This window comes from Syngnathus typhle, linkage group LG2 (genome assembly GCF_033458585.1).
Source record: "Syngnathus typhle isolate RoL2023-S1 ecotype Sweden linkage group LG2, RoL_Styp_1.0, whole genome shotgun sequence".
In the NCBI taxonomy this organism is placed as follows: Eukaryota; Metazoa; Chordata; class Actinopteri; order Syngnathiformes; family Syngnathidae; genus Syngnathus; species Syngnathus typhle.
Genome location: NC_083739.1, coordinates 21,740,524 through 21,760,145, shown reverse-complemented (window position 1 = coordinate 21,760,145; position 19,622 = coordinate 21,740,524). Strand labels below are relative to the sequence as shown.

The 19,622-nt window shown below is 41.6% G+C and overlaps 3 protein-coding genes across 13 annotated transcripts in view; 1 reads left to right on the top strand and 2 right to left on the bottom strand.

Annotated features, from left to right (window-relative positions):
- Positions 1-1,278: 1,278 nt before the first annotated feature.
- Positions 1,279-10,460, top strand: wrap73 (WD repeat containing, antisense to TP73). The gene is made up of 13 exons (XM_061273178.1): positions 1,279-1,460; positions 1,904-1,983; positions 2,065-2,217; positions 2,560-2,676; positions 7,003-7,075; positions 7,510-7,613; positions 7,980-8,066; positions 8,894-9,028; positions 9,134-9,211; positions 9,292-9,394; positions 9,530-9,655; positions 9,744-9,938; positions 10,036-10,460. The coding sequence occupies exons 2-13, from the start codon at positions 1,915-1,917 to the stop codon at positions 10,146-10,148; spliced, it is 1,353 nt and encodes a 450-aa protein (XP_061129162.1). The 5' UTR covers positions 1,279-1,460; positions 1,904-1,914; the 3' UTR covers positions 10,149-10,460.
- Positions 10,461-12,296: 1,836 nt separating this feature from the next.
- On the bottom strand, positions 12,297-15,707 carry tprg1l (tumor protein p63 regulated 1-like). Of its 2 annotated transcripts, none has more exons than XM_061273180.1 (6): positions 15,356-15,707; positions 15,001-15,092; positions 14,619-14,669; positions 14,073-14,198; positions 13,294-13,429; positions 12,297-13,065 (listed from the first exon to the last, which is right to left on the bottom strand). In XM_061273180.1, the coding sequence occupies exons 1-6, from the start codon at positions 15,581-15,583 to the stop codon at positions 12,871-12,873; spliced, it is 828 nt and encodes a 275-aa protein (XP_061129164.1). In that variant the 5' UTR covers positions 15,584-15,707; the 3' UTR covers positions 12,297-12,870. The 2 variants fall into 2 exon arrangements, with proteins under 2 accessions (XP_061129164.1, XP_061129163.1); XM_061273179.1 differs by having other exon boundaries at positions 13,276-13,429; positions 15,356-15,706.
- Positions 15,708-16,702: 995 nt separating this feature from the next.
- Positions 16,703-19,622, bottom strand: part of prdm16 (PR domain containing 16) — a 152,285-nt gene continuing 149,365 nt past the window's right edge. For all 10 annotated transcript variants that reach the window (XM_061264351.1, XM_061264379.1, XM_061264342.1 and 7 more), the window contains one exon: positions 16,703-19,482. In XM_061264351.1, the coding sequence (XP_061120335.1) occupies positions 19,470-19,482 (13 nt within the window). In that variant the 3' untranslated portion in view covers positions 16,703-19,469. The remainder of the gene's footprint in view (positions 19,483-19,622) is intronic.

Genomic DNA, 19,622 nt, shown 5'->3' with positions numbered 1-19,622 from the left:
TATTTCCCTGCACGCTAACTTCTGTTCCTAACAAATTGCGCAATTTTGCAGCATAATGGCAGATATAGGCGATGTCAAATTGTCTCAACTCCCGGGTTACAACCTCCATGGCAACTTACACTTACCTAATACACAATCACACACTGCTTCCCATGAGTCAGTATGGGGGGAAAGTATCCACTCCCAAATGAAAAGAAATTAATTATAGGCTATATCTGTATTCAATTCTCTGTAACCCCTTGTGAATGATTTTATTTAAATTGACAAAGGTGGTTTTTCGAATCATTAGTATACACTTTGGCAAAATTACGCAACGACGGCACAATAAAATCTGGTCAGGGATTATTAACCTGATGCATTTGAAGAATCCTGTCAGGTAACATGATAATAAACCTTTTATATTGGCGATTATTATGGTACTGACAAATGTTGAAAGAAGCAAAAAGTATCTTGTTGATTATAACAAAACACCCCGCAGCCAAAAATTGGTCAGCAAATTCTTTTGCTGAGACTTTTGTATCGATACAATTATTTTTTTTAGAGCACCTCTGACATTTCCTGTGAACTGAAAAAAAAAAACGATTAAAAGAGAGTTTCGCATTATGCTAATATTACAGGCAAACAAAAATAAATAAAATGGCCTACCTGATGCGTGTTATTATCCCAATCCAATGCGAATTGTCTTGTGTGCAGAGTCTGTTTATTGTTGAACATAACCAGAGACTCAGCCTCCATATAAAGCACAATAACGAAAACAACGAGGAAAAACAAACGACCAAACTCTAACTTTGATAAGAATAGCCTACAGCAGGGGATTGACTTTTCGGAGAAAGAAAATTTGCATGGTGCTCTGGGAATTGTGAGCTTTTCTAAAGGACTTCGGCAGAGGTAAAGGAAGAAGGGAGGCGGTAGGCAGCGCGTTTTGGGCGCTCACAAGCGGGAAACCTTCCGCATCTTCGCAGGTGGATGCCTGTTGGCTCTTTTTCATGATAGACTGAGGTTAGACAGACCAGTGTTATATGGGGAAAAAAAGTAAGGAAAACAGGAACATTTATTGATGCAATTAGGCGGTGTAAAAGCAATTAAAATAGACCAAATGCATTTTTTACAAAGGTATCTTGCATCCCTAAAAGCAGCACTCGAACAAACCTAAAACCTTGCAGTTTACATGGGTAGATGCGTCAGCGCATTCATAACAGGTAGGCCTAATATCTTTAAGCAGAAAAGAAACAGAAGAACCAGAGACTACATTTCCCATAATGCACAAATAAACACAGCGATGCGCTGATTGGTCAGCACTTCTGTGTCTTCACTTACCCATACAAACAAACCAGCTCTTGTGATTATTTTAGCGTGCTAACGATTATAAGACGAATCTAACTTTTCTAAACTGCATAATAGGCCGGACTGTCTCCTGTACCAGCGATTATGTTCCGACCTTGGTTTTGAAAATAACACAGGTTAGCAAACTACATTCGGTGACGCGTGTTTAGCTAGCGTGGAAGTTGTCTTACCGTTAGCGACATGTTGATTTGTTTACCGTTAATCTGCGAATGTCTTCTCAAATACCGTGGGCAAATAAACAAAAGATCAAATTAAGTTATGGTTTAAATTAGTTTCGTTTCTCACATTGCTAACTTGTTTTTTGGGGGGCGAGTCAGTTAGAAACCTGTAGCTTTTTGCTGATTATATATTTTTTCAACTGAGGTAATGTGGTTGACCTCTTTCGACGATAGAGCCATACGCGGATTGTTTTGGTGTTATGGTTCTCATGTTTAGTGTATAGTTTCAAAGTCGTATCTAGTGCTTAGTTTTCGGGCGTATGTCCCCATCTCGTGTAGAATCTTGGAATTACCCCCAGCAGGCGAGAATGCTTGGATCAAACTGATGGTTTCTTTTCTAGAAATCCTCGACATGAATTTCTCAGAAGTCTTCAAGCAATCCAACCAACTTTGTAAAGTTTCTCCAGATGGGAAATACTTAGTAAGTTTTAATGTGTTACATTCACCATCAGTGGGACTGAGATTCTCTCAATTGTCTTGTTTTTTTAAATGAATTTTACAGGCTACCTGCGTGCAGTACAGATTGGTGGTACGGGACATGAGCACACTGCAGATCCTGAACCTCTACACCTGCCTGGACCAGATATCTCACATGGAATGGTCATCTGACTCTCAGTTCATCTTGTGTGCTATGTACAAGAGAGGACTGGTGCAGGTAGGCTGTGAGAAGATGCCGGGGAATCTCCCAACAGTTATTGGTGCCAGTATTCGAACTCTATTTAGACATTTCTGTTGTTGGTGTGTTTATTTTGCTTCTATCAGCTGTAAAGTATTTCCAAGACAGTTTTGGTCCTGATTTCTAACAATGAAATGAAATTATGGATTTTGTTGTAATTGCATGGCTTGTATCTTACCTCTGAAGGGGGATCCATTGCCAGTCTTTCATGTTTTCAAGTAGTTTGTGGAACTGAAGTTAAGGAAGATTCACTCTGTGTGTGAAGGCTCTCATTACTAGTGATGGTTATCCTGCTGTCCTGGTCCCCGTCTTTCTCTTCAGGTGTGGTCGTTGGAACAGCCCGACTGGCACTGTAAAATTGACGAGGGTTCAATCGGACTGGTCGCTTCTCGCTGGAGTCCAGATGGACGTCACATTCTCAACACCACCGAATTCCATGTAAGTGCCAAGTTGGTGCGTGCCAGCGGGCATGCATTCTTGCGCATGCAGTGTTATGCATATGCTTGTCTGATTTCCACTGTTGCTGGCCTACTAGGAAGGGGGGTGGACTCAAAAATAGCCAGACACCAGAGCCTTAACACCCCCCCTCACCTGCTGCATGTATTCAGCTTGATTTCAGACCACAGCTACTGTTAGCATCCTGTCACATTGCTCTTATTGCCTCTGGAATTTGTTTTCTGCATCATGTAGGTCTGGTGTAATCCGAATGTTGTCTTATAGTTGCCTCTAGGTAGGTATCATCAGGGAGGAAGAAATTAGAATGACCAAAAATTGCTTGCATGGGTTGGTCTATTAGTGAGCTTTAGTGCCTTACGATTTAGCAAAGGCATTTAAGAGTATTTAGTATGAGAAAGAGTGATTAGAAAATAAACTCAGGGCCTTAGTAAATGTTGGTGTTTTAATGAAGAAATTCAAGCTTCCCAGTTTCCACATGAATTTGTTTTATGCTGTGATATTGACACAGGGGCTCGCAAATTTGTTTTACACCAAGTGCTATCTAAAAGAATACTTGGCTTTCCCAGTACCACCAGATTGACCTACTTTAAAACACTGAAGTGTAGTAAGGCTAAACTTTGATAAGAAAATAAAACCATTAATTATAAGATGTTATAACATTGGGCAGCTTGAATATTAGCACTATGCCCAATTTAAAAATGTATTCATTTATTTTTGTAACACAAACATTGAATAAAAATGATAAAAACGAACTTCTTAAAGTTTACAGTCAACTGTTTAAAAATTTTACTGTTCTTTTAGATTAGATTCAAATGTTTTGAACTTTAAAGTTATACAACTGAACTGGAGACCGAGGCTTGATGTCTTACTTTTTTACACTTTTTCACATTTCTTGGAATCAATGATGTACAAACCAAATAAATAATGTAAATATAATATAAAAAGACGAAATTACTTCTGTTCTTTTTTACATGAGAGTGAGCACCGTAGTCAGCCGATTACAACATTCCTCACTAGTCTGACAAATGGCAATTCTGGCATGGGTAAGCCAGCCGATTTGGCGGGGGGGCATTTATCATTGACTCATTCTTTGCACCCCCAAAATGACTCAGATATGTTGCCCCAAATTACCATGCTTTCAAATCCTCACTCTGATATATAGGACAAGCTACCTGATTCTCTTCTCGAACAAGTTCACTATCACTGCTAGGATTTTTGTATTTTATCCGAAAGATGCTTGTACTTATATTAACATTTTTTACTTTGGTTTGTGCAAAGTGGTCGATTGCTGCTCATCTCAGCTCCCAATGTGCTATCCTCTCCTGAGACAGGACATGACCCCTGATTACATAAAGGAAGATATGTGCCTTCCTGGTTTTAGTTTCGGTCTCCAGTAGAGAAGATAATTACAACGTGACAACTAACCCATGTGAAAATAAGCCACAATCTACCCTACTTGGCCAGTGAGTCTTCCGAGTACCACTAGAGTGAGCCCGCAGACCATCAGTGGTACTTGTACCACACTTTAGGAATCGCTGTCAAACTGCCAAGGTCTATTGAATAATTCCAGAAACAGTTAATTTCCCTTGAATATATCATCGGGTCAAGCTCCAACTAAGTTTGCTAACAAACAACGAAGGTGTCAAAAATGATTTTCATTCCAACCTGCAACTCCTGACGGCTGTTTGGTATTTCACTCCATAGTCGTCACATGGTGTGCGAGTGATGAGAGCTTACATACGTATACTGGAGCTGCGACCCTCGCCCTTCGTGGCATACGAAGTTGAGCCTGACTCCGGGAATCACTTGACAGGTGTCATGGGGCCAATACACAACTGTGACTGGAGGGCCAACGAATGCGGGCGGTGCTTGTGTCTGTGGCACGCAGGTCTGCTTTGTGTCTGTCTGGATCTTCCAGCTGTAAAATAAAAAGATGGACATTACAAAATACCCCCGCTGTAGCCATCAGCAATAATATACGTGGAAACTCATCTCATGCCACATTACATTTTGTAAGATTTTGCTTTGTAAGCATTGCATACAGTGTAGATAGGAATGTTCCTCTGAAAATTCTATACTAAGGTCTAATGGATACCGTACTTTCCCAAATAGAAAGACAGTATTCCATCACAATATTTCTCACCAGCTGCACAAATGTTTGTTTCCTCAAGTCCCTCAATAAGAAACAGACTTGATTGACTATTTACAGAGCATCATTTTGTCGCTCAAGTTGGAAATGACTTTAACGGAGCCAAAGTCGCACTTACTATACTGTCGACAACGGGCCGACTGAACTTACCTTCACCCCTAAGCGAAGTTTCATTAAGGCTGTGCCAGACGGGTGTTTGTGTCAGGCTTGAGTTTCAGCGCCACTCATAAACAGCCTGCTATAATAACTTGTTTAGGGTCAGCTGCTTGTGGTGTGAATCGTGCCTCTGTATGCATTTGTCTGTCTGACTATGTGACGTAAAGCTGCTTAGCCATGCGTGTGTTTTAGTAAAGTGTCGTTTCATTATTGCACTTATATATCGGGAATTCTTTTGGTAAAATATGACTGACTAAAGACTCAACCGGGACTTTCTGCATTACTGTATTATTTTTTTTAAATATGCTATCCTGAAATGCCTCATGGTTTAATTTGAATCCTATCAAAAATAAAACTTGTGTTTCTTAAGACTGCCACACAACAACTGTATCTTACGAGTTGCTTTTTGAGTTTATCTCAAGTGTTAGCTCGTAACTGCCTCTGAAGCGAGATAGCTTAAAGCCGCCCAGTTCAACCAAGCCCAAAACTTTGTTGGAAGACGCAAAGCAATACCAGCTTTCAGAGGTCTGATTGTACCTACCTTGAAAACACCTGCATTGTAAACATTTATTAATCTGTTGTAAAATGATCATCAGCCATCCCCACGGGTCCACCTTCACCCGCTGCGTGTTGCTCCACTGCAGCCTTTGACATCATTAAGCTCACTCAACTCATGTTATTGCTTTTAGATTGCCGTGGTCGGATCAGCGTTCTTAGTACTGCCGGAGCCACGCGAGCATCTAACCTGTCACCAATGCCGCTGGGCTAAAATGCTGACATGAGCACGATGACAAGAGCTCACGCATACCTTGTGAATGTTGTCTAGAAGAGGCTCCAGTTCCTTGATAGAATCATGAGGCTGTAACAAGAGAAATGGGCTATATCGGTTTGAGACTGCTTTCTATGTGGAATGCTTACGCTCTAATCCTCTGCTGACAGATGAGAATATATTGCAGCAAATACACTTGCCTGTTCTCAATCACTTGCCCAGGCGCAAATCGCTTACATGCTTAATTTCATGTCGCTGCTATTAAGCTTGCTTTAGTTTGCAGTCATCTTAAATTATTCTTTCTGCACATGAGTTATCGCACTGTGGCTATATTGGGATGTTGCCATACATCCTAATTGTTGACAGTTACATATAATTCTTTTCGATTTGAGGTAATTGCTTTTACATACGTCTCTAACGTTGTATGTGGAGGAGTCAAATGTGTTTTTGTTTTGAGCAATATTGGTATTGGATGTCATGATGGGATGTTAAGGATGTGTGCACTGGGGTGTTATTGGAAGACCTGCACAGCTGGATGTCTTCAACAAACAGGGTGGACATTTTAGGCCACATCGGTGACAGACGCTGGCTCAGTTCAAATGTCCATTTAAACACTGTGATGAAAGCTGCAAACATTCCCAAATGCTAAATGAATGACTGGTTTCTATGTACGGACTGTCCAAGCACCAAGCCTACATGTTCTTTACCATGTACATTTTCTAAGGTTTGGCTCAGAAGTTTTTGTCAATGATGTTTTCATTTCATGTTCATATTTCTGTAAGTGATAAGTCCCAATGATATTCACACACACATCTGGGTGTGGTGAAATTTGTCCTCTGCATTTAACCCATCCCCGTGTGATTTTGATCCATCCCCTGGGGGAGAGGGGAGCAGTGAGCAGCAGCGGTGCCGCGCTCGGGAATCATTTGGTGATCTAACCCCCCAATTCCAACCCTTAATGCTGAGTGCCAAGCAGGGAGGCAATGGGTCCCATTTTTATAGTCTTTGGTATGACCCGGCCAGGGTTTGAACCCACAACCTTCCAGTCTCAGGGCGGACACTCTACCACTAGGCCACTGAGCTGGTTAAGTTTACATACATTTATGAGGCACACTTGAATTTTTAAACTTCATCATAGGTCTGGAAATGACGTCAGATGACCTTTTGTATATGTAGAAATGACTTTTACTAGATGTGATGAGCCACCCTTGTTACTTTTCTTCTGCCTTGACAGCTGAGAATCACCGTGTGGTCTCTGTGCACCAAAGCAGTGTCTTACATCAAGAATCCCAAAGCTTGTCAGAAGGGTGAGTATGGCAATCATTTTTGTTGTAATGAGTGTCTATTACCACAAGCACCCGAGGACGGGATCAGCAGCATGCTCACGAATCACATGCTGTTCTTTACCTTGCAGCAACTCGCGGGCTATGTATAAAAAGTCTACCTCTCCCTGCAGACAGCTGTGCCCCTCTCAGTAAATGGGACATGCTTTTCATAACAGGCCTGTCAACAGCCTGGGTAAAAATGATGGTCCGTTCCCATCTCTGTTCGTGCCCTTGCATGACCTAAGCATCCCCTCAGCTGCCATAAATAATAAGTCCCGGGTACTTCACTCTTAAGTGTCCTAACACCCGATAGGAAGTCACCGTTTAATTTTTCACAAAGTCAAATCACATTTATTCGGATTAGCATTTAGTTTCACTCTGAGTGATTGTTTTGCGCTGTTCATTTTTACCCGCAGGTATTGATTTCAGCAGAGATGGCTGTTACATGGCCTTTGCGGAACGTCGTGACTGCAAAGATTATGTTTGTGTGTTTGTGTGCGATGATTGGCACTTGCTCAGGGTGAGTAGAAAACGTAACTTCGGCTTTTCCTCCATTTACCGTAATTTTCGGACTATAAGTCGCGTTTTTTTTCATAGTTTGGGTGGGGGGGCAACTTATACTCAGGAGCGACTTATATACATATATATGTTTTCTTTTCACTTTTTTGGGCATTTTATGGCTGGTGCGACTTATACTCCGGTGCGACTTATAGTCCGAAAATTATGGTACAACTTTTATCCGAACGGTGCTATAACTTGATAGCCTTGAGTCAAATAGGATTTACATTCTAGTTTGGTTAGTATTGGAAGTTAGCACCTTTCTTGGTTTTAAAGCCACCTTGGTTAGTTCAAGTGTAAATATATCATGACGATGATTTTTTTACAGCATTTTGAGACTGAGACGCAGGACCTTGTGGGGTTAGAGTGGTCTCCCAATGGCTGCGTTCTGGCTGTTTGGGACAGTTGTCTGGAGGTAAGGTCCTCAGGGTCGGTGTGTGCTTGCTCTATTGCCAGGCTCATGCTAATAATGTGACAGTCTCGGGGAATAATTTTAAAAATAGAGCAAAGGATTTCAGATTTTTCTTATAGCCTGAAATTTAAATTTGATATAAGTGACATGTGCTTTCATGTAAAACGTGAACGCCACTATTCATGGGAGAAAGGGACCAAGCTCTGCCTGAAAAGCGAAAGTCCGCGAGTAATGGACTATGCACGCAACACTCCCGGTTGGGTGTAAGGTGGCGTGTTAACTTCCGATCAGCATGTAAAAGCATAGTGACAAGATGTTAAAACTCAAAACTGAATTGACGCTGAACATAACGGCATATCACAGTATTGGTTATCACCTGGTTTTTGAAAAGTACAAACTTGTGATGCCATTTCAATCTTAAACACTACCAGCGTGAACTAATAAAAACTATTACGGAACTCTGAATTATTTCTTAGCCAAATGGCATCTCAGTAGGCTAACTTGTAATGTATTGACAGCTGCAATTGTCATTCTTGCTGACTTTTCCATCCAAAATGCTTAATGCGTTATCGTGCATAACGTCCAGTGATGCCCGCTTAAAGGTTTGTAATTGTCTATAGATGACACTAGATGGTGGCAAAGCACTTTTCTTACAAATATATGGGCGGTCTCTGTACTATCTTGTTTTTACACTGTACTGTATGTCTTTATTTCCCCACTTTGTTTTTGTAAATGGTCTAATTCTCAGAAGGGAAGGATTTGTAAATGTCAAACTCACCTTTCCAATCCTGTTGTGAGCACAACGCCTCATGGGCATGTTCTCTTGGCAGTACAAAGTGTTGCTGTATTCTCTGGATGGCCGCTTGCTGTTCACCTACAGCGCCTACGAGTGGTCGTTGGGTGTCAAGAGTCTGGCCTGGAGCCCCAGCAGTCAGTTCCTGGCCATTGGCAGCTATGACGAAAAAGTATGAACACACATTTAGAAAGTCACACCCTGTATAGAAGTGTCTTCATGGTTATTTCTTCCAAATGTCCAAATAGTATTGATAGTGACTGTAAACACATTGCAGGTACGCATTCTTAACCACATCACATGGAAGAAGATTGCACAGTTTGAACACCCAGCAGTCGTCACCACCACTAAAGTTGCAAGTATTTTCTGTCATTGCTGTTATAGCATTAGGCCAAAGAGCTTAATTATAACCAAAGCTACTTGTTCTGTTGCCAGGTTGTGTATAAGGAGGTGGAGAAAAGGTCAGGCGCTGGCAATGAAGAACTCTCTCTACACAACCTAACAATGGACTCGACCCTCTTTGGCAATCAAAGCAAATGTATATCAGTATTTGCCTGTTATAGAACAACAACCAATTAAATACGTTGTATTTTACTCATTTGGCTACAGCAACTCTGTGGTCAAGTGAAACCCATTCTTCTGTAATCATCAACTTTCTTTATGTCCCCTCCAGATGAGATTCTCCCATCTCCAGTTCAAATGCCTGTGGTCAGACCAGACCCAGACAGACCAAACCCCAAGATTGGTGTCTCTACTTTGGCCTTCAGCTCAGACAGTCGCTACTTAGCCACCAAAAATGGTCAGGCATCACGTTCCCCTTATGTATTTGATTACCAGGGCTAAGCATTCTGCAACCCAGGTTTCAACATGTGCACTCTTGACCGCAGATAACATGGCCAGTGTTATCTGGGTGTGGGACATGCAGAAGATGAGCCTTGAGGCTGTGCTTGAGCAGATGTCGGCTGTGCGCTGCTTCCAGTGGGACCCAAGACGCCCGCGGCTGGCGATATGCACCGGCAACACAAACATTTATCTGTGGACCCCAACAGGATGCGTTGCTGTTCAAGTTCCCAGTGACGACGGTAAAATGATTGGTGATTATAAAGTACAAAGAATACCAGTGTCACTGTCAAGTAAATACATTTCCTCGAACTTACTTTGGTGTCTGTGTCCTGCCAGGTGGTTTCCAGGTCCACTCGTTGATGTGGCACTGCCATGGGGATCCTCTCATCCTGCTTGGGAAGGACCAGCTGTGTTTGTGCTACATCAACACTGGCAATGAGGACAAGTGATGCAAGCAGGCACAGAACTGAAATTCAGTTCCAGCATGTGTTAACATGAAATCTAGTCCAATGAACGGATGGGGAAGAACTCAGCACTCTGCTCCACAAGCGCAATTTACTTGAAGTTTGTTATACTACATGTTTTAGAAAACTTGACATTCCTCTTTTGGATAAATAAAAACAAAAACACAGTTTTATATACATGTAAATATATTATAGTTCTGAACACTGTGAGGGTAGATGGCTCAGACAAAGCTTTCACTTTCTGAACATTTGTACATTGTCATGACATTATTTTGAATAAAAATTGACAGAATTTCATGGTGTTTCATTGCAGTTCATTTTAAAACAAGAGGTGGCTTGACTTCATAAGACCAAGTTGGGTTGTTATGATGCGTCTAGTGTGTTGGTGGAGTGCTCAGTGCATGTCACTTCTCACTGTCAACCCTCACCGCTGGCTAGCAGTATGCGAACGGGAGAGCCGAGTGCATAAGTCTCTCTCTGCCGGTACATACCCTCTCTAACAGCAAGCCCTATGTTGTGCCTCCACGCGGCTCCACATGGTAACTGGGTACAACACGGACCCAGGCTAAACTACAAGGGACTCGGAGGAGGTTTGGCCCCTAGACGTGCGGCACCCGGGCCCACCGGTGTGTGAACATGTCCTGGTGCCCACGAACCAGCCCCCAACTATGGGTTAAATAGTACCACTGCCCAGTGGGCTCCTCGGGAGAGGAATGGGCTAAGGGAGTCAACCGCTACAGAAAATCAAGTTCCCCTTGGGGTGTCAGGAAGGGCATCCGGCTGTAAAAGGTTTTGCTCCAAAAAGAATTTTCTCAGGATAGGACTCTCAACCACGAGATGGCCATGGACCGTCCCCGGTGGAAGAAAGCCATATTGAGAATCCAGTCCAACCCATCGGCGCCTGGAAAGCGGACTTTAAACCGATGATGATGATGAGGTGGCTGGACAGCTGGCTTCTCTGGCATAATACTGTAAAGGGGCCTTAGCAAACACTAACATACACACCCTATTAGGTACAACTAGTTATGTGGAATCACAGGACCTGATGGAGAGCTTACGACATAATGGTTTCTTTGGATGAAAAAATACACCATTTTCAAGAAAGAGCAAAAAAAAAAAAAAAGGCTTTCTGTGCATTTTGTATTTTAAGCATGAAGATATGTTAAAGTCAAGTTAAAGGCACGCAACTCCAACAGGGCTTAATGTTGGAAAAATGTATATATATGTTATCATGCGTTCTCTTTTTGTTTCTTTATTTCAATATTACGACGAATGCTTTATCGCAATATTACTACGAATATGTGCTTGCCCAAGTGGTTGCTGAACTTGCTGAACTCTTAATGCCTCTTCCTATATCGCCATATAAGTATATCACCTGCCGTTTTTTACGTTTACGAAGCAGAGCCTTCGCGCTTCCCCTTTTTTCCCCTTAGTGGCTTCTGTTTCACTTTGTGGGTAGGGCAAGTCCAAATAAAAAGAGCAAGGATGCAGACAGACATTAGTGTAGTTCGGTCATTGTAAGCTGTCTGTACTGCACTCCTTGCGCAAGCTAAGACTCAATATTCTGTCTCACTTGTGGTTTGTCTGCTGATGCTTTTCTCTTAACAGTTATTCAGTCAGTGAATAAAACCTGACACTTAACTCCATCTGAACGCAAAGAAACTTTGTGATAAGCTCCGTCACAAAAGATTTCAACACTATGTACTGCAGAGATGGACAACTTAAATGATGGAGGGGCTGCAATTTTTCATTAGCACTACTGGCGGAAGACACTTACCTAACCAGACAAAATTGCCATATATGGACAAAAAACGTGCTGGCCCTCTTATAGCTATAATCTGCAAACAGTTGCAGAAAAAAAGAAGAGACTACTTTGTTTGCTTCAATTTCTTGTCCATTTTGAAATACCTCCCATTCCTGAGCTACAGAGATTTGAAAGCGATAACGCATATATCATATCATGTGCAATCACATTTGAATAGTACACAACTTCCCTTTGGGCATGTCCCTGGACAAGAAAGAGTATGATAAAAACAAAACAGTCTGTGTTTGCTCTAACACTGCTCTCACCATACTCTTGTAGCTCCCATTTGTAGGCAAATTTGCTAAAAAAGAGAGAAAGGTCACATAAGATCATCTTTTAAGGTCACCTACGATTTGTTTTTATTGTGAAGAATATTCTCTCATTTTCCACAGTAAACAAGTTGAATTGTTAAGAAAGACAGAGCACATCATGATCAATTCCCCTATTAGCAAGGCTTATTCCACTTAATCATGTGACTGGATATACAATAGTTTCCATTCAAAGAATCCGCACAGGAGTCTCATGATGACCGCAGGCACACAGCCATTACATCTTTGGCACTGAACGCCACTTTTAACAGTTAATGCTCAGATAAGTAGCAAAAGATTGCAACACACCCAGTTTAGGACAAAAAATGAATATAAGAAAAAGGCAGAAGCAAACACCGTCGTATTTCTCATCAACTTTTTGTCCCATACCCAATACAGTCAAAGGGCCCATGCAAGTATGGTAGCTCTTGAAAGGACTGGGGCGCTAAAACCAAATGAGGAGACAGTTCATGCAAGTCTTCAACTGGCCGACTATTTGTCTGCTACAAACAACCTGCGAAGGCTCATTTTGTACGATCTCCGAGCTGCGCACACAACACAAACAAGGGTGCTGCCCCGTTTGGAGAAACGGTCTCTAAAAACCAATCTTGCCACGGGTCATTGAATAGCCCAACTTAGCCTCATTGTTGATAAAGGACATAATGCCCAGGTAGGTCTCAATGAGGAGGGGTCTCTCCAGGATCAGGACTCCGTTGGCCCGACCAGGGATAGGGTTCTCCTTATGGGCTCTCTTCACCGCCTGTACAAGCTGGGTCTGAAAGTTGTCCAGCTGTACATACGAGCAGAAATAAATACACAATGAAAAAAAAGATCTTTACAGTAAACCCTGTCATTCGCTGTGAATCGCTAACAAAAAGAAGTAGAGTACGACTTATTATCAACCAGGACAGGGCTACTTGGTTCTAATGCATCTAGACTACCAGCCCAAAGTTTTGGGGAAAAAAAGCGTGTCCAATTAAACCTAGTCTGAAGGGATTACCTGGCAGAGGGAGGCTACCTTCTCATCTGCGTGGGACATGGGGTGCTCTGTGAAGGTGGCGTAGGGCATATCTGTGGACCACGGGTTCCAGCGGTTTAAGAAGGAGGCCCGGGGACGCTTGTCCCACTGGACACGAACCCCAACACCATCTCTCCTGTAAAAACAATGCCCTGTAAATACTGAGGGGGGGGGGTCATAGTAACATCTTGTTACTGCTATTGCCCACGTCATTCTGGAAGGCATTCAGAAGATTCCAGTTGCTTCACAATCTACACATGACATATAAAAATAATAAACTACTTTTATGGAGCACATTAGTATTCTCATGGATTTGTGACAGTATGTTAAAAATCACTTTCATGACAATTATGCCTACTGAAATGTTAACCTCCGTACTAGCTGTCGTGCCCCAGTTACCGGGTCTACTTCAGACACATAAATGCTTCCTTCAAATAGAAGTGCCCTTTTTCCCCCAGGCAAAAACACTGTTGCTCTGAGTTCCTTGCACTGTTTTTCTGATTTTGTTGTTGATTTATTTCCATGCTTTTATCAAGTGTTACAGCAAACTGAGCCAAATTTGCCTTTGGCGCCTTGTGTCTTGACATTTCTCTGCATTTCTCCATGAAACTTTGTACAATTTGTTTCAAACGTCTCTTAAACTTAATAGAAATTGTAATACAAAGCTTCGTATCAAAATTACCAAACAATTACTGTATGTGGCAATGGAGGCAAATCAATTAGAATCGTAATGCTGGTAATCATAGAGTTTGATCAAGGGTCAAATGAGACATGCATACTTGTTCAGGGATTTGGGTGGGAACTCAAACTCGCCCACTGAGATGGTGTCGACGGCGTTGAGCGAGATTCTGATAACCTGCTGACACAGCAAATTGATGAAGTCGTACTTGCACACCAGCAAGGACCTGCACATGCGAAGGAAAACAAACTTTTGATTAAAGGGAACATAATATAGAAAATTGACTCTTTAAATAGTCTAACTGCCCATTCATTAAGTGTGAACTAAAACAACAAAATTAATCTTATGCCTACTTGTGGAAAAAAAAAAAAATGTTGATGAGCAAGCTGTTCTGCATTTCTGGCCCACTGGTACGAAACACAGGAGTTAATGCACATACAACTAACAAACAATAACCATTGAGTTTCTCAGATGACCACAAAACAAAAGAACCTCTTTGATGCAGATTATATCAAGAGCAAAACGTAAAGCAAGTTGCAGCGTTGGCACATATTAGTATTAGCTAACTGTGTGTAAAAATAAAAAGGCGGATCTTTTTTTTTGAACGATGACATGAAAGCACATGGACGTGTGCTTTTTGTCTTACCTCTCCGTAATGAGGACAAGTCTCTCCTTCTCATTATTCCAGTGGTCAATCCTGCACAGATGATTGGCAACTCACTATTGGATAGCAGCAACACACTTGCGCTCCTTACTCATTCAAGCCAGTTAACGCATTTTTGAGAACATTTATTGTGCAGACCTCAAAAGCCAAAATCAAAACTCGGCTCTCTCGTCAAAACATTTCTTTCTGCCAGACGTCTGTGAAAAGTGTGCTCAGTCACTCAAGTATTTCATTCATTATATATTATTATAGTATTTTACTTGGAAATGTTTGACACCAGCTTCCAGTAGAAATAACAGATGAAAGAGTTTCAGAGCTACTTAAGATGAGCGCATGCATGATTCAAGATAAGAATGAGACTTACTGAGCCAGAAGCCAGACACTCAGCACTTCTCCATCCTCAGAGGGAAGCGCCACAGTCCGGATGTCGCTGACCGCCTGCTCGATGGTACCTGGCTGGCATCAGCATGAAACAGATGATGAGTCAGCCTTCTCACAATCATCATCATCATCATCATCATCATCATCATCATCATCATCATCATCATCATCATCATCATCATCATCATCATCATCATCATCATCATCATCACCACCACCACCTAGCCACATATTTGTACTGTACTCTTACTTCGACTGCCATTATCAGTCAGTCATTTCATCATCATATAACACTCTCTTTACATGACGAATGCAAGCGTAGGAAATAGACGTCGTACCCGGAACACAAAATAGTCCTTGACTTTGGCTTGAATGGTGGGGTTATGCACGTGAAAAGGCGTCAACGTTTGCAGTGGCCCGCAGCAGGCTGCAGTGGCTCCATGTCCCAGGCTCCGCCCGGCCTCCGGCGGCGTGAAAGCGACCTCCACTCCTTCCTCTGCCTCGGCCGGATGGAGAACCGCGGCTCCCGGACTTTCGGGCTCCACCGTGTCGTTCAGCTGAAGCATGGCGGAAGGGAAATTCCCCGACGGAAAAGCAAAATGTTATTTGGTGTAAGCACACTTGCCCATTGCGCACCAGTAATGTTTTGATTGTGGAAGTGCTTGCTTCACTTCCGCCTCTGAGCGTCCTCTTAAAGGGACAGTCGCCAGTTAACTGCGCCGCATGGCCTCATCTGGTCACACTGCAAGGAAAACAGACAGTACGATGATCTTCTTATGAAACCATTAATATTAGAGTAATTTCTGGTTTGTTAACCCCGAACCCTGTAACCCCCTAACCCTTAACCCGACCGCCCAACCCCAAATTCCAACCCTGACCCAAACCCCAACCGACCCCTTAACCTTAACCCCCTAACCCTAGTTTGGAACCATCCTACTACACTAACCCAATATGTTGTTATATATTAAGTTTTTATCAAATGTAAATTTATAAGCAACGTTCCAATTTTTTGGACTTATTCAAACCACTCTAACTTTAATGTGGTGAGCTCATGCCAACTTCTTTGTCACAACTCCCAAATTAAAACCTATTCTTCAGATTTTCTTTACTTTCAGCTCTACTTTTCACATTTGAACAGAATCAAACTTTTCCACTTTTAAACATAAACTGTTCAGATTCCACATTGAATTTTATTTCACATCTTTCCATAACATTAAGTATCATTACCATTCCTCATCATTCCACATGATTCCCTATTGCTCAATAGCTTTTAACATCATTTCCTGTATAATGTTTCAAATTTTTTTCATCCTGCATTTGCTAACTGTGGTGCAATTTCTCTAAAATTGCATTCTCAGGTTGTGTCTTAATGTTCCTATTTGTAATAGTCACATGATTCTTATAAGCCAGTAAATATGCTTAACTTAATGTTGATGTTACATATGAATATGGTGTCATCATGGGGGTAATGAGTCTGTCAGCAAAGTCTTAGCTGTGTCAAAGTTGATGCCTCAAGATCCCCCTTTGGCATGAAAAAAATAACCATTGTTTTTTTCAACAATGTTGTGCATATGCTAGTTGTTTATATCCTAATACTAAAGATGGTCCAAGATATGATGGGGAGCAAAAAACAGCAAAATGCTTGAAACGTTCCCTACCTGGAAAAAACATGAAGAGGTGAAAAATCCATTTAAAAAGCACACCGGTTTTATTGCATATCAATTTCATGTATAAATTCTTCATAACATTGGAAAGATTACATTTGGTATACATTGCTATTCTACAGAATTAACATCAGTCATGTCTTTTCAATGAAATTTTTCTAAAGTACATCTTCAATAATCACAAGCATCAAAAGAATTGCAATTTCAGAATTGTTCAATATTCTACAATCCTTTATTGTTTTTTTTCCTGTTATGTCTTCTCCCACAAGTCTTCTTTTATTTCTTTAAGAGCCACTTGCCCCACCCAACGTGTAAGGCAATCAAGAACTTGAAGTCAAACTTACTAAACCTAAACACATTTACAATAAGTGCATCTACGAAATTTTTTTTTTTTAATCTTTTTTTGATTTGATACACAATTCACAAATGGACATAATTATGACCGCTAAACACGTCATGCACAATATCATATTTTTTTGTTGTCAGTTGTCAATAAACATAACATAGGCGATATACAACTCAGATCCAAACGAACAAGCACCATCCATTTAAACCCATATTTTTCCATTATTTTTTTTTCTTCCTTCGGACAAATGCACCATATTTTCCATCTTTAAAATACTGTACAGTCAATAAGAAACAATATCTATTTTTTTGTCTCCTGTAACAGTGAGCGTGGGAGGGGGACAGCAACCGCGTTCCAATATCTTGACGACCATCTGCCAGAATAATTTCTGAAGTGGGAAAAATGGAATGCTTCAATACCTTCAAAGCCTTTACACAGCGCATTCTTACTACAGTAGTCCATGACTTGACATGAATCACGACATAGAAACGACCCACATCTTTACATCTTATAAAGGTAAATAAATGAAGAGATTTATCAAACAAGAGACTTGTATCTTCAGAAAAATGAGATGATGCAGCAGTCCATGTGTAGCCAAAGAAAAGTACAGTGTTCCTTCTGTCCTGTCGTCGAGACCTAAGCCTGATCAGGGTATGGCTTGGACCCATGTGGTTTCATTAAGTGCTAGCTTGAAAAATACATCAGGCCGAGTTTGAGGATGACGAGAAACGCCTCCCGTGATGTCTATCTACAGCTATCTACAGTCCAAAAGAAGTCATGTCCTCCTGCTAATTTATGGAATGAGTTTGACGCCAGGAGAAGAACAGGAGAGCATCCGGTCGGGCCACCATTGATTAAAAGAAAAATTTTATTCATGAACGACCGACCGACTAGCAGAATTGTGATGCCAGTAAATGTATTTTAGATACTTCTTCTGGTTTCATGAGTCTCATTCCCCAATAAGGTCGGACAAATGGTCCAGGCCTTTTGGGCTACATTACAATTACATGTTCTTATCAAATCCTGACAGATTCTATCTGTCTTATAAAGGTTGGTAATATCTTTTTGTGATACTAACGGCAAAGGCTCCCCCCACAATAATACTTAATACGGGTGAAATGGAACTGAAGCAAGAGGCAAACTAAACACGGCAGGACATTACAGTGCCACTAAAACTACAACTATCTTCCACTATAAATAATAACATTTCATGGATCGTTTCCGTTATGGCACACCAAAACTGGAGATTCTCAATCTCTCACCGGTGTTTATTCCTTCAGCAACCAAAGGAAAAAAATGAAGACAGAGGACTTTTCCTTACTCTCGCACCCACCACCTCATACAGAATGAGTGAACAAGCAAAAAATAAATACTACATACACACATGCTTCTGAAATCAAATATATTGGAGCAAGTGGAAATGAAATGATTGTCAGAGAACAAAATATTTTCTATGGGTTATTTGGCACGTGTCACCATCCCTATGAACAACTAGGTTATTTTTTACACCATGTGACATTATTATACAATTTTGGTCCTTCTCTAAAATAATTATATTAATAATTTAGCACAAAGGTGCCTACAACAAAAGAATACTGCGGTAACTAAGAGGAAAGTAAGCAAACATTTAAGAGTGACATGAAATGATGTGTGACTGAACGATTGCCAGCATGATCAAGCTGGTAAATCCACTAAAATCAATTTACTGTGCACATTAAAATCAGTCTGTGTGTATTTATCGTTCATTTCAACACTCCCGTTGATTCTGCAGTCGGTGACACGCAATCCGCGTGGAGTTTCATCTGGAGTCAAATGTCACTTGGTGAGAAACAGCACCCCCTTGTGGCCAAGTAGTCTTAACGCTGCAGTGCGATTTTTTTCCTTCTTTTTCTTCTTCCAGGCATCACACACAGAGCTTTTAGTGACACGAGTCATTTAAGTGTCTCCAGAGTGTCACGTCAGCTCTCTGCTGTCGCCAGGTGAGACTGAGCGCACTTAGGGGGATGATCGGCAAAGTTTCAATGCTGTCGAGAAGCATTCATCATGTATGTCCTTCACATCAACAGGAGCTTAGCAGTGCTTTCTTATAGTCTACCGCCTCTTTCTCAAAAACACGCACGCGCGCGCACACACACACACACACACGCACGCACGCACGCACACACACACACACACACACGCACACACACACGCACCCACACACACACTGAATTCTCCGTTCTTCATGACGACTTGTGTCCACTCCACTTGTGTCTCTAATCAAACTACTGTTCCTGCCACCTTCTACCACACCAACCTCCTCTCCATTTCTCTCTCTTGTCTAGATGTGGTTGAGCGGGTGAAAGTTGCTCGTCTCAGACGATCCGCCTCCCATGCCCAGCCAAGCATCCAGGGAGTTCTGGGAGGGCGTGTGCAAAGGGTTGTTGTCGGATAGAGACAGCATCATTGCATAAGCCTGCAGAAGACCACACGGATGAACTGATTTTTGACTTATTCCTTTGACACAGCTTTCACTATCAACATACTTCGTTTCTTTAATCATGATAATATGGTGGTGCCGTAAAGGTGGAGTTTACAGTGGTAAAAACTTTTTGT